This window comes from Lithobates pipiens, unplaced genomic scaffold (assembly GCF_037356315.1).
Source record: "Lithobates pipiens isolate NorthernLeopardFrog02 unplaced genomic scaffold, aLitPip1_a1.2 Scaffold_8, whole genome shotgun sequence".
Classification (NCBI taxonomy): domain Eukaryota; kingdom Metazoa; phylum Chordata; class Amphibia; order Anura; family Ranidae; genus Lithobates; species Lithobates pipiens.
In genome coordinates, this window is record NW_027507903.1 from 612,232,752 (window position 1) to 612,258,554 (window position 25,803).

At 46.2% G+C, this 25,803-nt stretch overlaps 1 protein-coding gene across 1 annotated transcript in view; it reads left to right on the forward strand.

Moving 5' to 3' along the window:
• Positions 1-24,991, forward strand: part of LOC143962332 (extracellular calcium-sensing receptor-like) — a 31,983-nt gene extending 6,992 nt beyond the window's left edge. The window contains exons 4-6 of the mRNA XM_077471631.1: positions 195-422; positions 2,068-2,191; positions 24,048-24,991. Coding sequence (XP_077327757.1) covers positions 195-422; positions 2,068-2,191; positions 24,048-24,991 — 1,296 coding nt within the window. The remainder of the gene's footprint in view (positions 1-194; positions 423-2,067; positions 2,192-24,047) is intronic.
• Positions 24,992-25,803: the final 812 nt, after the last annotated feature.

The following is a 25,803-nucleotide window of genomic DNA, read 5'->3' on the forward strand; positions in this document are numbered from 1 at the left end:
ACAAGTATACTGTAGACAAATCCACAATATGGACATAGAGAGCATTTACAACTCAGTAGAGGTTCGGTGCCTTACCGGTTTTATGCCCAACTTAAAAAAAGGTTAAAACTGGTGACCTTGTGACCATAAAATTCCTTTATTTAATTTGGGAAAACATTTCAGGAAGTAAATTGTAAAACTTTTCTACTTTACAGCTCTTGTACTACATGAAGAAGGCCAGCCTCACTCTAAACAATGGCAAAGAGCTTTACTTTGATGAAAATGGAGACCCACCAGCATTATATGACATTGTAAACTGGCAGCTGAACTCAGATGGCATGATATCCCACCTTAAGATTGGCAGCTATGACACTGTGGCACCTCCTAGTCAAATGTTCACTATTAACAAAAGTGCAATTTTTTGGGTGGATGGACAGAACCAGGTGTGACCATTATAATTCCTTTATGACCAACTACTAAGTTTTAAAATATGAGTAATTTAATGTATTGGCGATTTCTGTGCTTACTTGTGCACAGTTCCCTTACTTGCCAAATATTCTTGATTTCAAGGCAAATGCAACGTTTTAAAATATATTTCTTGGAAATGTTTCTGATTTTATAAATTGCTATTAAAATACATTTTTGCATATGTGCGATGAGCCCCTGAATTACCTGAACTCAAAGTTGTAGTTGTAATAAGGACAATGCAGATCAAATGTTCCTCACCAACAGTGGAGGCTGGTGCTCAATATTCTGGGGGGGGGAGGCAGCAAACAAGCCTGCCCCCCTCACTCGTACAACCGCCAACCCCAAACCCCCCCATGGAAGACGGAGAGGAAGGCGGCGATCGGACGGTGGGTCGTGATCAGAGGAAGTGCGGGCTACTGGAAGCTCCCCTGGCCCCCTTACTAGCACCCCTCTGCCGGAACGGGTCAGACCGGAAGGCAGTCACCCATGTCCTTACCTTAGGAGGTGATGCTGGATACGGGTTAGGGCTCCTGCAAGCTGCCCCTCCGCCTCTCCACCTGCTGTAGCTTGCCGAGGGAAGAGTCGGGCCAGTGCTTCTCTTCTTCTAATGCCTACACACGATCAAACAATCCAGGGGAAAAGTCCGCCGGATAATCCGCCCGTGTGTAGGCTCTGGCGGACATTTTTTTACCCAAAAGTCCGGTGGACTAAGAAAGTATTTTTGCACTCCAACCTGTCCACCGGACTCGCATTTCGGCGTACAATACGGCCGTGTGCGTGCCAGTCCGCCGTACTTTTGAAATGAACGGACTTTTCCCACCCGGAGAAAAGTCCACTCATTTTGAGCGCGTCTCCAGGTAGCCCAGGGCCAGCGAAGGAGGCGTCGCTGGCCCCGTCGCCTGGTATGGACTTAAAGGGGAACCCCTACAGCGAAAAATCGGCGTGGGGGTCCCCCCCAGGTCCATATCAGACCCTTATACGAACACGCTCCCCGGCCGGTCAGGAAAAGGGGTGGGGACGAGCGAGCACCCCCCCTTCCTGAGCCGTACCAGGCTGCGTGCCCTCAATATGGGGGGGTGCCTTGGGGAAAGGGGGCCACGCGGCTCCACCACGCCAAAGCACCTTGTCCCCATGTTGATGAGGACAAGGGCCTCTTCCCGACAACCCTGGTCATTGGTTGTCGGGGTCTGCGGGCGGGGGCTTAACGGAATCCGTGAGCCCCCTTTAATAAGGGGGCCCCCGGATCCCGGCCTCCCACCCTATGTGAATGAGTATGGGGTACAATGTACCCCTACCCATTCACCTGTAATAAAAAGTAAAAAAAAACACAACACACAAGGGTTAAAATAGTTTATTGCACAGCTCCGGGGGTCTTCTCCCCGGACTCCTCCGCTATCTTCTGCTAGCTCTTTTACTAGCGGAGGAGCCCGGCTTTCTTCTTCGCCGCCCTCTTCTTCCGATTTCGGGGGTCTTGTCCCCCTCTTCGGGGTCTTGTCCCCCTCTTCGGTTCTTCTTGCCGGGCCACTGCGCCTTCTTCTTGCTCTTTTACAAGCGGTCTTCTGTCACCGCCGCTCTCAAATTTAGCTGAATCTCAACTTTAAATGCTCACTTTAATTGCAGGTCCCCATCTCTGTCTGCAGTCAAAGTTGTTCTCCAGGATTTCGGAAGGCTGCCAAACCTAGAGGACCACCCTGCTGCCTTCAATGTGTCCCTTGTGCACAAGGAGAGATTTCCAACCAGTCAGGTAAGTTTCACCTTTGTTATTGTATAGCTGTCCCTACCTATTTCTGTCAAAATTAATTTAAAAAAAAGTCTCCTGGTTAACATTATCCAACACAGGTTTAATGTTGCCAGTCACAAAAAAAATTATAGGGAAAATTCAGAAAAGACGCCCATGATGAATCAGCTGCTTGTACTGTATAATACTTTTGATTCCTTGTTACTAAGTAGGGCTTTCATGGGGTTTGCTTGACCAACTGTATTATCAGGGATGACCAACTCATGTTGGCTGAGCTGGGGGTGATCTTGGTGCTGTGGTTGCACTAAAAAGTGTCTGGCAATGGCGTCAATCAAAATTGACATGTGCCAGCCCACTGAACGCTGACATGTAAGCTTTTACTGTTTGTGCTAGGGTGACAACACTAATGCCCTGTACACACAATAGGATTTTTGGACAATAAATGTTGGATGTGAGCTTGTTGTCGGAAAGTCTGACAACAAGCTACATAGAACATGTATGCTTTATAGAACATTTGTTGGTGGAATTTCCGCCAAAAAATGTTTGAGAGCAGGTTCTCAAATTTTGCGACAACAAAACTTGTTGTAGGAAATTTAGAGCGTGTGTACATAAGCCCGACGCACAAAAGTACACGCATGCTCAGAAACAAGCAGAAGAGCCGCACTGGCTATTGAACTCAATTTTTCTCGGGGGCGCATGCGCGAGGCTCACCGTGATGGACATACCTCACTAGAGCTCCGCACTCTCCGCCGTGTTCTCGGGACCCGTTCCGCTCCCTGAAGCGAGATCTCAGCCCTGCACCTACCGGGATCGCAGCGGGCACCTCTCACGCTAACTCAGCGATGGTCCTTACCGGCCATCGAGGCAAAACGAAGCCCAAACCAATCAAGGAGGCGCTCGCCCAGGCCTCCTCCAAGATGGCGGCGAAAGCACAGGCTCAGGCTCAAGCACAGCAGCGAACGCAGCAGCGTGACAGCCCCTCACATTCGGAAGATCAGCACAGCGATGAGGATGAGGACAATATCCCAGCACGAGCTGACTCTCCTAACCTCTCCCCAGCAGGTATGTCACAAGCTGACTTTCTACTGCATATGGACACTATGCTTAAAAAAGCCCTTAAAACGACCTCTGACCAAATTACTAATAAGTTAACAAGAGAGATTAGGGAACTCGGCCAGAGGACTGCAGATCTTGAGACCCGTGCTGACGATATGGAGCTAACTCTCCGTGAACATGCACAAGAGCTGTTATCGCTCCGTGAAGAGAACGCCATGTTGCTTTCCCGTTTTGAGGACTCAGAGAATCGTTCCCGCAGGTCGAATCTGCGCCTCCGGGGTATTCCAGAATCAGTTGATGACTTGCAAGCGTTTACATTAGCTCTGTTCCAGGAACTTTGGCCCTCAATTCCAGTGGAACGATTAGAATTCGACAGAATTCACAGGGCCCTCACCCGTCGCCAAACGGACGGACCCCCGCGTGATATAATCATCAAATTCCACTTTTTCAAGACAAAGGAACAACTCCTTGCTTCTGCTCGCAATAAGGATAACCTCACCTTCCAGGGACACTCTTACCAATTATTCACTGACTTGGCCCCCCTTACCATTGCGAAATGTTGCGCCATGAAACCGCAATTGCAAATTCTCACCCAGCAACAAATCAAATATACCTGGCGTTTTCCTTTCGCTTTACAATTTTTTTACAAAGGACAGCAACATGTCGCTACCACACCGGAGGCCCTTCAGAATTAGCTGGAATCGCTTCATCTGTCTCCTCCGGTCCAACTCTCGGACACAGCCCTTCCACACACTCCGGCCCGTCCAGGTCCTTACCCTTATGTGGCTACCCCCAAACGAGGGGCCCCCGTGACTGCCCGACTCCATCTGCAGTCCGTAAGGGTACCCCCTTGCGCACAGCGACAACAAGCTATGTCAGCCCTAAAGTGTTTGTGCCCCGCTGATTTGTTTATGCCTGGCCAAGTCACCTCACCTGCCCCTTGGTGAGCTCCTGTATCTTGCTTTCTCCTAGTGTTAGGAGATAATATGACACATGTCCCCGCTGTTGTCAAGTGAATTATATTTTGTTTATGGTCCTCTATTTCTAAGACAGTAACCATGTTAACCTCTTTCCTTCCCCCCCCCCCTTATCCTTTCCCCCTTTCCTCCCCCTTTCCCCCTCTTTCCCCCTCTCCCCCTCTCCCCCTCTCCCCCTTCTTCCTTTAGGGAGGATTCCTTTTTGGTTATCTACGATATGTTATTTTTTGCAAATGTCTAATTGACGCACATTTTTATATGTTATGGTTATTTAATGGCTTGATACAATGATCTCAACTATGTTCTTATTTGTATCCCGATACACGGTGGAGAGCTGTCACTGCTCCCCCCTATAATTTAGTACATCCTCTGCCTGACCTGATTTTGTGGCCGGGAAGACGACGTACTCTTTTGTCGGGCGTTTTTAGTCTGACGAATTTCAGTAAGATGGTTCATATATACGCCTTACGTGAATTTCTCTTCTTATTCTACTCCTTTCCTTTTCCTTTCCTCCCCTCTGCTTCTTCTCTCTCTTTCTCCCCCCGCTACCCCCTTCTCCGGGCGTCCCGTGCGACCCCATGGGTTTATCAGCCTTCCTCCCTCTCGGAACGAACATGGCCCCCCTGAATATTTTGTCGCTAAATGTTAAAGGGCTTAATTCCCCTAATAAGAGAGTCAAAGCATTTTGCTCCTTCCCGTCTTTGAGGGCGAGCATAGTCGCGCTCCAAGAGACCCATTTTTCCTCTCATAATACCCCTAGATCATTTAGCTATAAGTACCCACAAGTCTACACCGCCTCAGCGGCAACTAAGCAAAGGGGTGTTCTGTTAGCCTTACACCGCTCGCTGCCCTTTACCCTTACCTCTGAAAATTAAAGACCCTGAAGGCCGCTATATTATTCTAGTTGGCCTCCTACAAGACACGGAAGTCACTCTCGTTTCATACTACGCCCCAAATAGAAACCCTGTTCCTTTCTTCTCACACCTTTTTCAAACGATTAAGGCTCACTCTAAGGGTACCCTGCTGGTATGTGGTGACTCCAATTTGACAATTCACCCCCATTTGGATAAGTCTCCTTACACCCCGGAGCATTCTTTAGCTTCATCCCATTTTCGTAGTTTACTACAACAGGCCGCCCTCCTTGATTCCTGGAGAGAATGCAATCCGGTTAAGAAAAATTTTACATTTTATTCTAATCCCCAAAACTCATTTTCCAGGATTGATCATATTTTTATACCTGTTACCTCGTCCCCCATATTACTTCAATCTCACATACACCCGATCTCCTGGTCAGATCATTGCGCTGTCATTACCACAATCACTTCTCTGATCCCTCAATCTACTGATAGGACTTGGTGTATTAGTGATAAACATCTGGCTAATCAGTCATTTTGCCTGGATATTCAAGTAGCTTTAGCGGAATACATTCAATATAACGCCACCCCGGGGATTTCTCCCATCCTCCTTTGGGAGGCACATAAGCCTGTGATTCGAGGCAAATGTATTTCTATAGCCACACATCTTAAGAGGGATAAGCTCCTGCAAACACAACAATTAGAGGCCAACTATAATAAGAATCTCTTTCAGTTTCAAGCTTCCCCGACAGTCGACAATAAGTTGGCCATGGAGAAAGAGAAATTAGAACTGGATCTGCTTCTGGCGGAAGCTGCCGACAAAGCTATTCGCAGCTCTAAACATAATATTTACATTAAGGCCAATAAACCTGACACTTTTTTAGCTTTATGTCTTAGGAATCCGGAGCGTTCGTTTAAACATGTCCGGTTGAGTGTTGGTAAAAATTCCCTCACCAGTAATCCAGTTAAAATAGTATCTGAATTTAGTAAAAAATTAGCTAAATTATATGAAGCTAATGCCCCCTGCCCCAGGGAAGCTACTGATTCCCTTTTCCAGGATCTTCAGATTCCCTATTTGTCTAATTCTAACCGGGAAGCAATGGAGGCCCCCCATTACCTCACGGGAAATATTGTCTGCTATCCGAACTTTGAAACCACATAAACGACCGGGCCCGGATGGCCTTTCTAACTCCTATTATAGAAAATTTGTGGACACTCTGGCCCCACTATTAGCTAACGCCTTTAACGCCCTCCTTAGGGATAGATTCTTTGGTAGAGACACGTTGACTGCAATCATATCAATGATTCCCAAGCCTAATAGTGATAATACGCTTTGGTCCAAATACAGGCCCATATCTCTCTTAAACACTGATATTAAGCTATTGGCTAAAGTACTAGCCCTGCGCCTAAATCAATTTATTGGAAACCTGGTTCACAAAGACCAAGTGGGATTCATCCCTAGACGGCAATCTAGTGATAATATACGCCGAGTGGTCCTGCTGCAGCATATCGCCAGAACTCGTAAAATTCCAATGCATCTGCTTTCACTTGATATTCGAAAAGCCTTCGATACACTATCCTGGCTATATTTGCAGTATGTACTACAGTATTGGGGCTTTGGCCCGCATTTTTTACAATGGGTTCAAGCCCTTTATACCCATCCACAGGCATATGTTAAATATTCGGGCTTCATCTCCGATAGATTCCCTATCCAGCGGGGAACTAGGCAAGGATGCCCCCTTTCCCCGCTGATTTTTGCCCTTGCCATAGAGCCCTTAGCGGCTATGATTAGAGCAGATCCCAATATCAGAGGCCTGGAGATTGCCTCTGTGCCGCACAAGCTTTGCTTATTCGCTGATGATGCTCTCTTGTTTATTACTTCACCTCACACCTCGCTCCCAAACCTTTGTCACCTTTTAGATAAATTCGCTTTGGTCTCTGGATTGGAGGTAAACCAAACTAAGTCACGGGCCCTCAACGAGTCTCTGCCATCGGAAACCTTTCATAATTTAAAAGAAACGTACCCCTTTCAATGGTCAACTTCTTCTATTCCGTATCTGGGCGTTAAACTCACCAGCGACCCATCTCAACTGTTTCAGTCCAACTATCTCCCCGCATTACGTAACCTTACATCCCTTATGACCTCTTGGCAACCACTCTGTGTTTCATGGTTGGGGAGGATCGCGGCCGTGAAAATAACGTTGCTGCCCAAACTGCTATATCTTTTTAGGGTACTGCCGGTCGCGATACCCCCGTATTTCCACCATGTCATGCAGAGTCGTATTTTCCAGTACATCTGGGGGTCAACAAGGCCCAGAGTTTCCAGGCAGACCCTGTTTCGCCATAAGACGCAGGGAGGATTGGGTGTCCCCAATCTTAGGTTTTACTTTTATGCAGCTCAATTGGCCCTTTATCATGCGACCGTTGAGACGCCCCTGTGGGTCAGCCTTAAAGCTGTGGATGCCCATCCCCTGATCATATCCAACTTGCTGTGGCTACCACCCCCATCAAGGAAGTCGATTTGTAACCCTTTCACCCGCTTCTCATTGGGGTTGTGGGACAAGTTGAAGTCTACTTATAAATTACAGTCTCCTCATTCCCCCTTACTCTCATTTTTTGGCCATCCAAATTTCACACCCGCTTACTTGGATCCCGCCTTGTCCGTTGCCTGGTCTCAAAGGGGTCTGACTAGAGTATGTGACCTGGTATCGAGTAACGCAATCCTAAAGTTCCCGGTCTTGCAAGCCAAAACTAAGCTTCCCCATAGAGAGTGTTTCTGATATCTCCAAATAACCCATTTTGTCCAAATGAACACTAAGTCATGTACTGACCTAGGCCGACTGTCCCCCTTTGAGACAATTTGTAAAACGGACCTGCACTCTCCTGGAATCATATCCTGCCTCTATTCTTACCTTTCCTCTAGTCTGAGTTCTCCCCTACTATATACTAGTGCCTGGTCTCATGATCTTTCTCTTAGTCTCGATCCTGAAGATTGGGGTAGAGTTTGGCTCAACACTAAAATCGCTACCTAGAATATAATTGCGGCTGAGGCCAATTATAAAGTCTTAATGCGCTGGTACCTGGTCCCAGCCAGGATTTCTAGATTTGTGCCAAACTACTCTCCAAATTGCTTCCGGGGATGTAACGAGGTTGGCACACACCTCCATATTTGGTGGGCCTGCCCAGTGGCGACAGAATTTTGGAAACAAATTTTTATTATCTTATCCAGACTCTTATCATGTACTCTACCGCCAGATCCAGCGATTGCCCTATTAAACCTAATACCTCACAGGTTCTCCCGATCCCGGACACGGCTCCTTCTGCAGATAGTCACAGCAGCAAAACAGACCATTGCAAAGGCCTGGAAATCTGCGACCCTTAGCATTCCTGAAGTTAAGAACCGGGTTACCCAGGCCATGATTCACAGCAAAATTGAAGCAATTATTTTAGACAGACTCCCCCTTTATAGTAAGATTTGGCAACCTTGGGTGGACCACTTCCTGCCCCCAAATTTTGATCCCCACCTTTTAGTACTATAACTTAAAGGTTAGTTTTTTACCCATAGGCTCCTCTACTTCCCACTGAGACCCTTGGGGACGCCGGGACGCCCGCTGTCCTTTCTCTATCCCGTTTCTTCCTTGTGCTTCCTTGCACTTTTTCTATACTTCACCTTTCCTTATCTCTATTCCCCTTTCTGTTTTGCTTTTTCTTTGTGGCTGGTTGACTTTATTAGCCTTTTTGTGTTTTCCTTTATGCTTAAACTACAGTAGGGTATATCTTCTTTGAATGTTTCTGCTCCCCAGTTCTGGGGATGATTAACCCTACTAGGGGACCTCCTCTTAGTGGGACTCCCCTCACGGTTTACCCTTGATCCAAAGTAACTATTTTCTACTGAAACAATTTGTTGTGTTTTAATGGATCCTGGATGTTTTCATTTGCCTTATTATGACTTATTCGTTGGCCTTGTACTGCAAGTGTTGCCCGTATTTCTATGTTTTAGTGACTCTATGCTATGCGACCTTCTGTACTTGTGTATTGTTATCCCTCTTTTTTTATATCTTTTAATAAAAATATTTGAAAAGAACTTAATTTTTCTCGGCTCGCCGTACGTGTTGTACATCACCGCGTTCTTGATGTTCGTAATTTCCGACAATATCTGTGTGACCGTGTGTAGACAAGTTTGAGCCAACATCCTTCGGAAAAAAATCCACAGTGTTGTTGTCAGAAAATCCTATTGTGTGTACAGGGCATAAGCCTGTATAGACATAGTAAGGCAGCACTTTCACCCATAGATTGGAAGTTCCCACCTCAACAGGGTGGGATCAACAGGTCCAAAAATAAAAAAACACATGCAGAGAAAAAGAAGGTGACCCACCAAACATAAAAAGGGTAAGCTGGAATGTGCATGCATACAGGATCCAAGATGGCCACTTAAGGCTTGGCAACATGGAAAAAAGGGGGTAATATGGCGCACTCTAGGATTTAGCTAAAAAAAAAAAAAAAAATGATATATCTATCTATCTATATATCTACAAGTAACAGTATTTATGGTCCATAAAAATAGTCCATAAAAATTGTCTTTAGTAGAAGCTGTGCGCTAGTGGGCTGCCAGTCTTTAAACCAAGCAAGGGTAATACACTGATCGGCCGTGCTCCGACCATCCTGAATCGCGTTGGAACACACCACTAGTGATGGACGAACGTTTCGCCCGGCGGTCGTTTCGCGGCGAATTTCCGACATTCGCGGTCCGCACGTTCGAACGCCTTTTTCCGTCGTTCGCCGCGGCGGACTTACGTGTTTAATGTATACAAGAACTTTAACCTTTGGTGACACGTTTATCATGTGATACAGGACAGCCAATTGAGACATGACAGCACATGGACACTTGTACATTCCCCCTAACCTATAAATACACCCGATCCGGTGGCCATTTTACATTCTTTCTTCTGTTACGATAGGGACAGGTTCCTGTGTGGAGTAGGGAGAGATAAACCACTAGCTATTTGGTACACAAAAGTTCTTTTCAGGACTGGTATAGGTGTTAGGTGTTGATAGGTTTGCTGTGCTGCTGATTCTTGCAGCAGCCTGAGTGTCTTTTGTTAGTTTAGAGAAAGGGAAAGGACGGTGTATGCTACAGGGACAGCCAGATTAGTCTTTCATCATCATCATCATCATCATCATCATTAGCTGTTACTATCAAGGTCCACAAAAGAGCTGTTCCAGTAACCACTAATCGTTCTCTTTTTTTGCCAATTTGTATAGGGACAGGAAGGAAGCAGTGTTGTCAGGCAGTGAGGGTAATTTTAAAGACTTGCTGTTATTATTAGTTCCACAAAGGTTCTTTTCAGGACTGGTATCAGTGGTACAGTAATAGGCTTGTACATGTATAATATTCTTTCTTCCAAATATAGAAAGGATATTATACTTGACTGCTGCCCTTCTGCTGCAGTCTGCTAAACATTCACAACTCACTTGTTCCACAAAAGTTCTTATAAGGACTGGTAACTTGGTATAGGGTGCTACGGTACATAGGCTTGAGTGCGGTACAGTCTGCTGTTCTGTAAGGACCGCTATCGGTCCACAATAGATAGGGTTGACGTGCACCACTGCTGACCGCTGCCCTATACTGCAGCAGTCCTTCAGCGGTATAGGGACTGACGTACAGTCTGCTAATCACTAACACACAACCTGCTTGTTCCACAAAAGTTCTTATAAGGACTGGTAACTTGGTATAGGGTGCTACGGTACATAGGCTTGAGTGCGGTACAGTCTGCTGTTCTGTAAGGACCGCTATCGGTCCACAATAGATAGGGTTGACGTGCACCACTGCTGACCGCTGCCCTATACTGCAGCAGTCCTTCAGCGGTATAGGGACTGACGTACAGTCTGCTAAACACTAATACACAACCTGCTTGGTCCACAAAAGTTCTTATAAGGACTGGTAACTTGGTATAGGGTGCTACGGTACATAGGCTTGAGTGCGGTACAGTCTGCTGTTCTGTAAGGACCGCTATCGGTCCACAATAGATAGGGTTGACGTGCACCACTGCTGACCGCTGCCCTATACTGCAGCAGTCCTTCAGCGGTATAGGGACTGACGTACAGTCTGCTAAACACTAATACACAACCTGCTTGGTCCACAAAAGTTCTTATAAGGACTGGTAACTTGGTATAGGGTGCTACGGTACATAGGCTTGAGTGCGGTACAGTCTGCTGTTCTGTAAGGACCGCTATCGGTCCACAATAGATAGGGTTGACGTGCACCACTGCTGACCGCTGCCCTATACTGCAGCAGTCCTTCAGCGGTATAGGGACTGACGTACAGTCTGCTAAACACTAATACACAACCTGCTTGGTCCACAAAAGTTCTTATAAGGACTGGTAACTTGGTATAGGGTGCTACGGTACATAGGCTTGAGTGCGGTACAGTCTGCTGTTCTGTAAGGACCGCTATCGGTCCACAATAGATAGGGTTGACGTGCACCACTGCTGACCGCTGCCCTATACTGCAGCAGTCCTTCAGCGGTATAGGGACTGACGTACAGTCTGCTAATCACTAACACACAACCTGCTTGTTCCACAAAAGTTCTTATAAGGACTGGTAACTTGGTATAGGGTGCTACGGTACATAGGCTTGAGTGCGGTACAGTCTGCTGTTCTGTAAGGACCGCTATCGGTCCACAATAGATAGGGTTGACGTGCACCACTGCTGACCGCTGCCCTATACTGCAGCAGTCCTTCAGCGGTATAGGGACTGACGTACAGTCTGCTAAACACTAATACACAACCTGCTTGGTCCACAAAAGTTCTTATAAGGACTGGTAACTTGGTATAGGGTGCTACGGTACATAGGCTTGAGTGCGGTACAGTCTGCTGTTCTGTAAGGACCGCTATAGGTCCACAATAGATAGGGTTGACGTGCACCACTGCTGACCGCTGCCCTATACTGCAGCAGTCCTTCAGCGGTATAGGGACTGACGTACAGTCTGCTAAACACTAATACACAACCTGCTTGGTCCACAAAAGTTCTTATAAGGACTGGTAACTTGGTATAGGGTGCTACGGTACATAGGCTTGAGTGCGGTACAGTCTGCTGTTCTGTAAGGACCGCTATCGGTCCACAATAGATAGGGTTGACGTGCACCACTGCTGACCGCTGCCCTATACTGCAGCAGTCCTTCAGCGGTATAGGGACTGACGTACAGTCTGCTAAACACTAATACACAACCTGCTTGGTCCACAAAAGTTCTTATAAGGACTGGTAACTTGGTATAGGGTGCTACGGTACATAGGCTTGAGTGCGGTACAGTCTGCTGTTCTGTAAGGACCGCTATCGGTCCACAATAGATAGGGTTGACGTGCACCACTGCTGACCGCTGCCCTATACTGCAGCAGTCCTTCAGCGGTATAGGGACTGACGTACAGTCTGCTAATCACTAACACACAACCTGCTTGTTCCACAAAAGTTCTTATAAGGACTGGTAACTTGGTATAGGGTGCTACGGTACATAGGCTTGAGTGCGGTACAGTCTGCTGTTCTGTAAGGACCGCTATCGGTCCACAATAGATAGGGTTGACGTGCACCACTGCTGACCGCTGCCCTATACTGCAGCAGTCCTTCAGCGGTATAGGGACTGACGTACAGTCTGCTAAACACTAATACACAACCTGCTTGGTCCACAAAAGTTCTTATAAGGACTGGTAACTTGGTATAGGGTGCTACGGTACATAGGCTTGAGTGCGGTACAGTCTGCTGTTCTGTAAGGACCGCTATAGGTCCACAATAGATAGGGTTGACGTGCACCACTGCTGACCGCTCACCTATACTGCAGCAGTCCTTCAGCGGTATAGGGACTGACGTACAGTCTGCTAATCACTAACACACAACCTGCTTGTTCCACAAAAGTTCTTATAAGGACTGGTAACTTGGTATAGGGTGCTACGGTACATAGGCTTGAGTGCGGTACAGTCTGCTGTTCTGTAAGGACCGCTATCGGTCCACAATAGATAGGGTTGACGTGCACCACTGCTGACCGCTGCCCTATACTGCAGCAGTCCTTCAGCGGTATAGGGACTGACGTACAGTCTGCTAAACACTAATACACAACCTGCTTGGTCCACAAAAGTTCTTATAAGGACTGGTAACTTGGTATAGGGTGCTACGGTACATAGGCTTGAGTGCGGTACAGTCTGCTGTTCTGTAAGGACCGCTATCGGTCCACAATAGATAGGGTTGACGTGCACCACTGCTGACCGCTGCCCTATACTGCAGCAGTCCTTCATCGGTATAGGGACTAAGAGTTTTGTCACAGGGTCATTTAAAAAATGACAGGCAGAGGAAGAGGCAGGCCCTTCCGCAGGGGTGGTAGGGGTAGGGCAGGAGCAACAGGCTTGAGCCAAAGTGGGAAGTTGCAGAAGGTGCGTTCAATTACTTTAAAGGATGCACCAGACTTGGTTGAGTGGCTCGCTCAGCCTTACTCTTCTGCACCCTCCTCATCCTCTCGATCTGCACCCTCTTCTTCACTCTCTGCTATGTGCACCCCCAAAGACACTACCACCAACAACACGACCACCACCACCACCACCACATACCTTCCGCTTGAGTCACTGGAATTATTTTCCGATCCATATCAAGAGGACATTTCTGATGCGCAGCCACTCTTGGTATTGGATCAGGAAGAGGAGGTAGCAACAAGCGCTACTCAGCAGTCTGACGCCAGTACCCAGATCAGCCCAAGGAGGAGGTTGGTCCCCGGTGTTGCTGCCTACTCCGAGATCTCTACTTATAGCGGTGGGGAAGGTGACGTTGATGATGACGTGTCTAGTGATGTCACGTGGGTGCCCACAAGAGAGGAAGAGGAGGGGAGTTCAGAGGGAGATATGGACCAGCAGATAGGGAGGAGAAGCAGCAATGACTTACATTGCACAGCAGGGACAAAGCAGACTGCAAATGTATCAGGAGCGAGTCATCGACCATGTACGGTCACATCTGGCGCTCCCAGGACACCGGCACATGGCTCCGCAGTGTGGGCTTTTTTTAACGTGTCCGCTGCTGACAATAGCGTTGCCATCTGCAATCTTTGCAGTCAACGCGTTAGTCGCGGTAAGCCCAATACTCACCTAGGGACGACCGCCTTAAGAAGGCACATGAGCAGCCATCACCGAGCCCAGTGGGAGCAACGGAACACACAAAGCCACACTGCAGGCTCTCACCGTCCAGCCTCGTCTTCTACTTCTCCTTCTCCTCTCTCCTCACAATTGTCCTCCACTCCACCTTCCATCACGCCAAGCTCACATTTTTCTGCAAAAAGGCAGGCTTCCGTGGGCCTAATGTTTGAGCGTAAAAAAATGATGACGCCGGATAACCCTCTTGCCCAACGGTTGGCGGCTGGCTTGTCAGAACTCATAGCCCGCCAACTACTGCCATATAAACTGGTGGACTCGGAGGCCTTTCGCAAATTTGTGGCCATTGGAACACCACAATGGAAGGTCCCAGGAAGGAAGTATTTCTCAGAGAAGGGCATCCCAGAGCTATATGGCCATGTTCAGCGGCAAGTGAATGTATCTCTGGCACACAGTGTCGGTGCCAAGATACATCTGACCACAGACACGTGGTCTAGCAAACACGGGCAGGGAAGGTATATCAGTTTTACTGCCCACTGGGTGAACCTTCTGACGGCCGTCAAGCATGTAACCCGTGGCACCCGTGTAGATTTGGTTTTACCGCCACGGATTGCATGCAGGCCTGACTCTTCTTCTCCTCCTCCTACTCCATCCTCCTCCCTCTCCTCCTCAGCTGCCTCCTCCTTTTCCGCTGCTAGCGTCTCTTCCACTGCACCGCCCAAGCTCCCCAGAACCTATTCCACATGCCAGGTGAGACGTTGCCATGCCGTGCTGCGTCTGTTGTGCCTGGAAGCAAAGAGCCACACTGGCCCGGCACTCCTTTCAGCTTTGCGTTCACAGGCAGATGAGTGGCTAACACCGCTCAATTTGACAGTTGGTAAAGTGGTGTGTGACAACGGTGCCAATCTGCTTAGCGCATTGAAACAGGGCAAAATCACGCACGTGCCGTGCATGGCACACGTCTTAAACTTGGTCGTGCAGCGATTCCTTGTCAAATACCCTGGGGTCCAGGACATCTTGCGGCAGGCAAGGAAAATCTCGGCCCATTTCAGAAGATCTTACACGGCCATGGCTCGCCTTGCTGACATTCAGCGGCGACACCATCTGCCGGTCAGACGTCTTATTTGCGATTGCCCGACGCGATGGAACTCAACCTTCTATATGCTTGATAGGCTGCTCCAGCAGAAACGTGCAGTTAACGTCTACCTGTATGAACTCTGCGAAAGAAACGGTTCTGGGGAGCTGGGTTTTTTTTCACCGCGCCAGTGGCTGCTCATGCGCGACACATGCAGACTTCTGCGGCCATTTGAGGAGATCACCAAACTGGTCAGTCGCAGCCATGGCGCCATCAGTGACATGGTACCTTATGCCTTCTTTCTGGAGCGTGCATTGCGTCGTGTCATTGATCAGGCTGTGGAGGAGCAGGAGCGGGAAGATGAGGAAGTCGCAATGCTGGATGAATTCCCAGGGGGGGCTACTCTATCTGAGACAAGTCAACAACAGGAGTCTGATGAGGAGTCAGAGGAGGATGGTGCCGGGGCGGATGAGCAGGAGCAAGAAGAGCATGCTTTAAACCTTTCTGGGATCCCTGTTGTGCGAGGATGGGGAGAGGAGAATGAAGAGGACGACATTATCCTGGATGATGAGCAGGAGCCAGGCCACCACACCGCTTCCACTTTAGTGCAAATGGGGGCCTTCATGCTCCAGTGTTTTAATAGGGACCCCCGTATAAAAAGCATGAGGGTCAAGGACCAGTACTGGGTGGCAACGTACTTAGACCCCCGGTACAAACACAAAATGGCGGAAATGTTACCGCCGTCGCAGAGGGCTGTCAGAATGCAGCACTTCCAGGCCTTGCTTCGAGAAATGCTGCATTCTGCTTTTGCGTGCGCTGGCAGAGGAGCAATTCCCACTCCCAGAGAAGGATTTGCGGGTACCAATCCAACAGCGCCTGCAAGAAGAGGCCGGTTTGAAGATGTGTTGGTGACTTCGGATATGAGGTCATTCTTTCAGCCGACCCATCGACAGGTGTCATCCGGATCCAGCATCAGGGAACGCCTAGACCGTCAGGTGTCCGACTACATTGGGTTAACGGCCGATGTGGACGCTCTGAGGAGTGATGAACCCCTAGACTACTGGGTGGGCAGGCTTGACCTCTGGCCAGAGCTTGCCCAATTTGCAATCGAACTGTTGGCTTGCCCCTCATCCAGTGTCCTGTCCGAAAGGACGTTCAGCGCAGCAGGGGGGATTGTGACCGATAAGCGTACTCGCCTAGCTCACCACAGTGTTAACTACCTCACATTTCTAAAAATGAATGAGGCATGGATCTCGGAGGAATTCAACACATGTGACCAGTAGACCATGTATATGTCTATAAACTATTTTTTTAATCAAGCACACAGACCTTCTTAATTCATTTGGCTCACTTCCTTGACCCAAAAAAGCACACCGTACTATATGCCCCTACCCTCCTCTTTGAAGAGGTTGAGCGGTGTCATATTTCTACTGGGGCTGCTTATGATATCCCTGTGCTGTGCTGACTTCCTCCTGGGGGTTCTTATTATGAAGGGATCACACTATCCCTGTGCTGTGCTGACTTCCTCCTGGGGGTTCTTATTATGAGGGGATCACACCATCCCTGTGCTGTGCTGACTTCCTCCTGGGGCTGCTTACGGTGCTGCTGTCAGTGCTGTATGTCACGGTGCTGCTGTCAGCGCTGTATGTCACGGTGCTGCTGTCAGCGCTGTATGTCACGGTGCTGCTGTCAGCGCTGTATGTCACGGTGCTGCTGTCAGCGCTGTATGTCACGGTGCTGCTGTCAGCGCTGTATGTCACGGTGCTGCTGTCAGCGCTGTATGTCACGGTGCTGCTGTCAGCGCTGTATGTCACGGTGCTGCTGTCAGCGCTGTATGTCACGGTGCTGCTGTCAGCGCTGTATGTCACGGTGCTGCTGTCAGCGCTGTATGTCACGGTGCTGCTGTCAGTGCTCTGTATTACGGTGCTGCTGTCAGATGCCTCTATCACGGTGCATGTGTCATTCCGGTATGTCACGCTGCTGGTGATCATCTCCTGCACCCTCTTCTTTGCCTACCCTGGTCCCTGACCTTCCCTCTCCTCCATTGCCTTCATTAGCTCCATAGTCCTGAATTGTTAGAACAATTTCCCAAATAAAATAAAAATGCTTGTAGTTATCGATCCCAAATTCACCTCATACATGTATTATGTCATTGTCCAGATGGTGGGACTACGTTTTACCCCCTAATAATTACCACGTGGCCGCAAATTCGACATGAAGGTTTGCAAAGTTCGCCTCCCATTGAAGTCAATGGGGCCCGCGGCGAACGTTCGGTTTCGCGAACGTTTGGGTCCGTTCGCATTTCGCTTTCGCGAAACGTCCCGTCGGAAGTTCGTCCATCACTACACACCACGTTACCGATTACTGGCTAGAGGACAGATGCTGAGACCTTTGTATCACAGACCCCATGATCTGTGTCCCACGGGGATATACAGAAGAACCCTTTAGTTTTGATGTGCCTGTACAACACTGTTTACATGTGAGTGTTTTTAATCTATTTAATAAATTTATGTTAACCCATCGCTGCACTTAGAGGGCGCCGTCTCTCTTTCTTGTTTGTTGCCACTTAAGGCTTGAGCTACACACCCGGCCAGTCGTGGAACACTCTGTAAGGGGCCCTAGAGGCACACATCCTGGGCACATTAGGCTGCCACAGCTCCCGGAAGTTTCCCCGCTCATCGTATGGCTGGAAGCAGTGGCCGTCGGGCCCATTCTCGCCTGCCAATGACCACGAGAGCTATGACTGCGACAGCTAAGATGACGGCCGCACCAGCACAGACACAGCCTGCTGATCCTGATGAACCTGTTGAGACGCAGGGGACTCCCCGGGACCCTCTATACCCAGGATGCTTGCCAGCTCTATTTAGTACTTCCCCTGCATTAACAGAGTCTCCCATAGAGCAGACTCTGGATAAACTGCTGAATGCATTGCTTTTGCAACCATCAGACAACCTGGCTGCACCAGGCCTTATGCATGACTCTCCTCTGGGAGAGGGAGGGGAACACCAGTTTCTGTTTGCCAGGTTTTCAGCCCTGTTGGATCAAGGCCTAGCTAAAACAGTACAGCAGGTCACCTCAACCATGAAAGCAGATCTGCAAGCGCTAGGGGCACTTTTTGAGACTATTTAAACTAAGCTGGACAGCACTATATCCCATACTAACCAAAATACCACTTGCATTAACAGTCTGCAGCAACAACAGAACCTGGCCCTAGATCAGATTGATGATTTGGAAAACAAAATATAATTTCCATATACAGGGTTTGCCAGAGTCTGAGAAAGATGTGGAAGCTGCTATTCATACAGTACATTCCTGAGGGATCTCCTCCCCAATCTGCCTTCTCATCATCTAAATCTTGACAGAGCCAACCAGGCCTTACAGCCTTAGCGCCAGGAAGACCCACCACGTGATATCATCATTAAACTGCACTATTATAAAGCCAAGGAGTTGGCGATGCAAAAAGCTAGAGAGGCCCCTACCGTCTCTCCTGGGACATGATATTCAAGTGTTTGAGGATATCTCTCCGTTTACAGCTCAAAAATGCAGCACTTTCAAACTGTTGCTGGCAGTATTCCAACGTAAAGCCATTAAATACAGATGGGCGTTCTCCTTTAGTTTATCCTTCACTTACACCAACAAACCTTACTCCTTCTCTTCATTTGCAGATGGTGAAGCACTTTTTCTACGGCTCGGTCTTATTCCCCAGAAAGGATCTACTTTGGAATCTTCTGCACCTGCTGGTGCAAACCGCCATTTGTTCTCTCTCACCATTGTGACATCAAGCATCCTCTGGTCGTAAGGGATCATCCAGACCCCCTTGAAGCTTATGACTCTGATGATTAGAGTTTTTATTTCTGATGACACCTTCTAAGATGCTGGGAACTTTGTCGTCCTTTAGGGTTACCCCTTTGAAGTTATATAGGACTTTCTACATTTTTGTTTTTGTTGTTTTTAGTTAGATACTTTGTTTTACATGATCTATCTTTATGCCTGTCACCTTTTGTGTGGTCTCCAAATGGGTAACCAGGTTCCCTTACCTCGATTCCGAATATACTCCAAATACTATGTGATTTTGGTAGGTTATCTGGGTTCAGGGTAAATGAGACAAAGTCCTCTGCTACGAACGTTAATATTCCTTTACGCGGATGCCCTCCCATATCTACGAGTTTTATCTTTCTCTCTCTTATGCATTGTTATATGTGGCTAATTATCCTTTGTGCTATAAACGTTTGGAGTGCTTGCTTTCTAGTTGGGCCCTTTATGATCTCTCATGGAGTAGGATCCATGCGGTCAAAATTAACTTTTTACCTTAACACCTTTATTTGTTTTGGTCCCTGCCGGTTGCGGTTTCTAGGACGGATGTCCTACACTCTCAAACCAAAGTGTTGAAATTTATCTGGGGCCCCAAGGGTCATAGATTGGCTTGCGCAACTTTGTATACACCTGGATCCAAAGGGGGTTTAGATGTTCCTGATTTCTATGCCTATTACAAGGCAGCACAATTGATGCAATTATCCATTGTTTATTCCTGACACAAGACTGGGTACAGTTGGAGCGGCAGGCCGTTTAATCCTATACAATTGATTCCCTTAAAGATAGACCCTTATTTCAGTCATCTCCTTTATCACATTCTTTGGATCTCTGGAACCGATTGAAGCCCAATCCTCTGTTGATTTCCAAATATTCCCCATTGGCACACATATTTCATAATCCCGATTTTTTTCTTGCAGGTATAGATATTAAGGCATTTAAATGGTGGACAGACTAAGGTCTGTACCGCATCTGTCACTTTTTCACTCATCGTGGGCCATTCACCTTATCTCACTGCCATTCGGTCTTATGCCCTGTACACGCGATCAGACTTTCCACCAACAAAACCGTTGATTTTTGTTCGAAGGTTGTTGTCTCAAACTTATATGTGGGGGTTACCAATAGGTTGGTATATAAAATATGTGAACAAAAGTGTGCTAAATGTGTTAGTCAATTTTCACATGTGTGAGAGTAATTCCTAACGTGCTGGTTAGTTTTGGGCAGAGATAATATATATTTACCAGCGTGCTGGTTCAAAAACCAAAATTATGGAAAACCAAAAAAACAAAAATACAAAAAATATCCAAAAAATAATATCCAAAAAATAATAAACACAAAATGCACAACAGTTGCAATAGATCACGGTATGGCAAATCCTGTGACTTTCTTATGCTATACTTATCTCTATAGCAATATGCAATGCTAAAGTGCAGGTGCGAATAAATTCATATGAAACAGAAAGTTGGGACTAGGTGTGGTACCTGGTAAAATGACCGTGAGAAAAATATAATAAAGTGCCAAAAAATAATAAAATATCACAGTGGTAGTATAAACTGGTATTAAGTCTGCTAGTGATGCTATATAAAAATTAATAAAATTAATATGAAACCTAAATACCATACACATAAAGCATAAATGTAATAAAATAATAAAATAATATAATGCAAAGGATTAGAAAAATAAAGATAGAAATATGCAAAAAACGTGCAAAAAATAGTGCAAAAGATGTGCAAAAAATGCAGGCAAATTGTAAACATTAGACGTGATGAAGCAAGTCTCTATTAGGTGGCGGAAAAATCCGCAGGTGCAAAAAGGAGGGGAGTGATGTTTTCCAATCGTGTTCTTCACATTCGGTGGCTTAAAAGGGTATTAAATTATTATGCTCTCACCGGAAGGAGGACCCCATCCGGGGTGGATCAACTTTCACAATATTAGCTATTGTGCGGCTCTCTGGCTTCCTTCAGCTGTAAAGGTTAGGGATCCCTCGTTCCTCCGTGAGTGCAATATGCCACGTTTATATAGAGTAGAGAAGAGGCACATCCATAGTGTGATACCGTTTTAAAAATTTGTTTATTGCAGCAAATAGGTAAAAAATACTCACAAACAAGTAGTTTAAAAGTGCGGTAGTGTGTACAGCTTTAAAATTCCCGCTCTGCAATCTCCGTCTGAGCTCGAGGTGTACGCTGCCTGGCCACTCCCTACGCGTTTCGTCACACGGACGTCATCTGGAGCCGTCGGCTCCAGATGACGTCCGTGTGACGAAACGCGTAGGGCGTGGCCAGGCAGCGTACACCTCGAGCTCAGACGGAGATTGCAGAGCGGGAATTTTAAAGCTGTACACACTACCGCACTTTTAAACTACTTGTTTGTGAGTATTTTTTACCTATTTGCTGCAATAAACAAATTTTTAAAACGGTATCACACTATGGATGTGCCTCTTCTCTACTCTATATAAACGTGGCATATTGCACTCACGGAGGAACGAGGGATCCCTAACCTTTACAGCTGAAGGAAGCCAGAGAGCCGCACAATAGCTAATATTGTGAAAGTTGATCCACCCCGGATGGGGTCCTCCTTCCGGTGAGAGCATAATAATTTAATACCCTTTTAAGCCACCGAATGTGAAGAACACGATTGGAAAACATCACTCCCCTCCTTTTTGCACCTGCGGATTTTTCCGCCACCTAATAGAGACTTGCTTCATCACGTCTAATGTTTACAATTTGCCTGCATTTTTTGCACATCTTTTGCACTATTTTTTGCACGTTTTTTGCATATTTCTATCTTTATTTTTCTAATCCTTTGCATTATATTATTTTATTATTTTATTACATTTATGCTTTATGTGTATGGTATTTAGGTTTCATATTAATTTTATTAATTTTTATATAGCATCACTAGCAGACTTAATACCAGTTTATACTACCACTGTGATATTTTATTATTTTTTGGCACTTTATTATATTTTTCTCACGGTCATTTTACCAGGCACCACACCTAGTCCCAACTTTCTGTTTCATATGAATTTATTCGCACCTGCACTTTAGCATTGCATATTGCTATAGAGATAAGTATAGCATAAGAAAGTCACAGGATTTGCCATACCGTGATCTATTGCAACTGTTGTGCATTTTGTGTTTATTATTTTTTGGATATTATTTTTTGGATATTTTTTGTATTTTTGTTTTTTTGGTTTTCCATAATTTTGGTTTTTGAACCAGCACGCTGGTAAATATATATTATCTCTGCCCAAAACTAACCAGCACGTTAGGAATTACTCTCACACATGTGAAAATTGACTAACACATTTAGCACACTTTTGTTCACATATTTTATATACCAACCTATTGGTAACCCCCACATATAGGTATAGCGCCACATCTATTATTTCCCTTTGTTTCTGCACCTTTCCACCCCCGGGTGGAAATCAATAGAGGCTGCTCTTACCTTTACACTTTTATTCACTCTTAAGGTTCCATAGCGCAACCCACCCCCCATTTATTTATTTGTTGTCTCAAACTTGTCTTGCATACACACGGTCACACAAATGTTGGCCAACAATTACGAACATGGAAACGCGGTGACGTACAAGACGTATGACAAGCCGAGAAAAAGGAAAGTCAATAGCCAGTGCTGCTCCTTCTGCTTTTTTCCGAGCATGCGTGAACTTTTGTGCGACGGACTTGTGTACACACGCTTGGACTTTCCGACAACAAAGTTTTATTGGCGGAAAATTTGAGAACCTGCTCTCAAACATTTGTGGGTGGAAATTCTGTCAGCAAATGTTCGATGGAGCATACACACAGTTGGACTTTCCAACAACAAGCTCACATCCAACATTTCCCTTCGGAAAGTCCGATCGTGTGTACGTGGCATAAGAGATGCCCTCTTCTGAGACATTCTGTTTTTTAAAAATATCCCATGTTTTATGATCTATCGGGCCCTCTGGAGAACCCCCCTCAGTGACAGATTATGAACAATGGTGTACTAATGACCAGGGTACAAGAGGTGGTATAGCTAGGGTGTATAGGTCACTGCTCACCCCGGTTCAGAAACAGCCATACTTGCTGGGAAAGGGACCTCAATGTCGTGGTTGATCTGGACTCCAGATCTCCTACAAGGGGGCCATGAATGTTTCACTAAAATAAGCTAGTCCTAAAGTTCTGACCAGATGGTATTTGGTCCCTGCTCGCCTAGCCAGGTTGTATGCTACAACTCCCAAAGAATGTTTGCAAACTAAGAGGTTCTTTTTTGCGTATGTGGTGAGAGTGTCCTCGGCTTAGGGATTTTTGAAAAAGGGTGTTTTCGATGCTCCGGAAGTTGACTAGGTTGTCTATTCACCAACAGCCCAGTTCGCCACTGCTCAATGATTTCCCACCTGGGCTGCCTCATCCACTAAATCGCCTGGTGTACTTTGTTTCTTTAGCTGCTAAGACTGTTATAACTGGAGCATGGAAGACACCCTCTGTGTCCTTTAGAGCATTGATCATCAACCTTGTCCCCAGGGCCCACTAACAGGCCAAGTTTGCAAGATAACATAAATATATCACAGGTGATATCAGTGATTGCAGTATTCTAGTCTGCATCTCCCCAAGGTAATACATAAAACCTGGCCTGTCAGTTGGCACTGTGGACAGGGTTGATGACCAATGCTTTAGAAGGTTGAAGCATAAAGTATTGTGGATTATGATTCATGAAAGAGCTGCAAGTATTATTATTGACCATCAGTCTCTCTTTGAAAGTACTTGGGGACCTTGGGCAACATATATCCATAGTCCTCTATCTGAGACTACTAATGTATTAGGGTACCTGATCTCCTCTTCCTTGGCAACACAGTGCTGTTCTTGTGAAAAGTTCAATTCATTTTTTACAAGGCTTTAATCTATCACAATATATAAAGACCAGTAACAAACACTAAAGTACACTGTCAGCCCAAATGACACATGCTCTTTTGTTTCATGTTGCAGATTCTTTTGAGTGCTACAAGTGTCCTTGGGATAAGTGGCCAGACCATCAGAAAACAAAATGTCTTCAAAAGAGTACAGATTACCTTTCTTATAATGATCTTCTTGGACTTTCTTTGGCGATCATCAGCATTGGGTCCTCTTTTGTTCCAACTGTGATTCTGAAAATTTTCACAAAGAACAAGCATAGTGCCATAGTGAAAGCCAGCAATTATTCTCTAAGTTGCCTGCTTCTTGGATCTTTAACACTGTGCTTTCTCAGCGCCTTGATTTTCATTGGGTCCCCTAACAGGGAAAGCTGTCTTTTACGTCAGACTACATTTGGCTTGACTTTTGTTCTTTGCATATCGTGTATCTTGGCCAAGACAATCATGGTGTTGCTTGCATTCTTGGCTGTCAAACCATTAAGTAGGCTGAAAAAATGGACTACTATCCGGGTGGCCTATGCAATTACAACACTTTGTTTCTTAGTACAGGTCATCTTGTGCATTACTTGGCTGTCTCTATCTCCTCCATATCCACAGTACAACACTGATGTTTACCCAGAACTCATTATTACTGAGTGCAATGAGGGCTCTACTTTTGCCTTTTGGACCATGTTGGGTTACCTATTTCTTCTGGTCACTATAAGTTTTATGGTTGCTTTCCTGGCTCGGAGACTTCCTGACAGGTTTAACGAGGCCCAGTTTATCACATTTAGTATGCTGGCCTTCCTGAGTGTCTGGATATCTTATATCCCAGCAACCCTCAGTGCTCAGGGCAAATACACAGTGGCAATGGAGATCTTTGCCATATTGGCTTCCAGCTGGGCTCTAGTCTCCTGCATGTTCCTTCCCAAATGTTACATCATATTGTTTAGACCACACACGAACTCCAGGGAAATACTAATGAGGAAATATAGGGCTAACACACCAACATCTTCCAAAATATGTACATTACATCAGTGACTAAAAAGTAAAGTTTTTGTTTGCTTTTCCAAACACAAAATGCTGCTCTAATCAAGTGCAATGTACACACTATACAGTGTGTATATATATATATATATACATATACATACACACACACACCATATAAATATAATATAAATAATTATATATAAATATGTATAAATATACACTGGTTATTTTCTGAATATAGTTCAATTAGTGCCAAAGCCCTTAAAGCCCCATACACACTATCAGATTGTCTGCTGATTTTTTCCATCAGATTTACCAAAACCATATAATATGAGGTCAAACCTAAAGCCGCGTACACACGGGCGGACTGTCTGGCCAACTTAGTCTGACGAAACACATTTCAGCGGACAGTCCACTCATGTGTGGGCTTCAGCTGACTTTTTCAGCGTGCAGTCTGGCGGACTAAGTCTTTCGGAATTTCCGTAATATTGTCCGTCCAACTTTGGTTTCAGCGGACAGTCCGCTCGTGAGTAGTCTAGTTCGACGGACTAAGTATGGCGCATGCTCAGAAAGGATTTACACGCGAAAGGTTGCATTGCTGTGTATTGGACTTCCTATTTCTAGTCCCGTCGTACGTGCTGTACACGTCATCGCGCAAGCTTTCGACGGACTGTTGTTCATCCGTGTGTGGTCAAGTCCGTTCATTCGAAAGTAGGATGGACTGTCCGTCGGATTGTATGACGGACTAAGTAGGCCATACAATCCGCCCGTGTGTACGCGGCTTTAGGAGTTTCAATGTGTATGCAATCAGGCAGGCCCTTCTACTACATGGTTTTGGTAAATCTGAAGGAAAAAATCAGCAG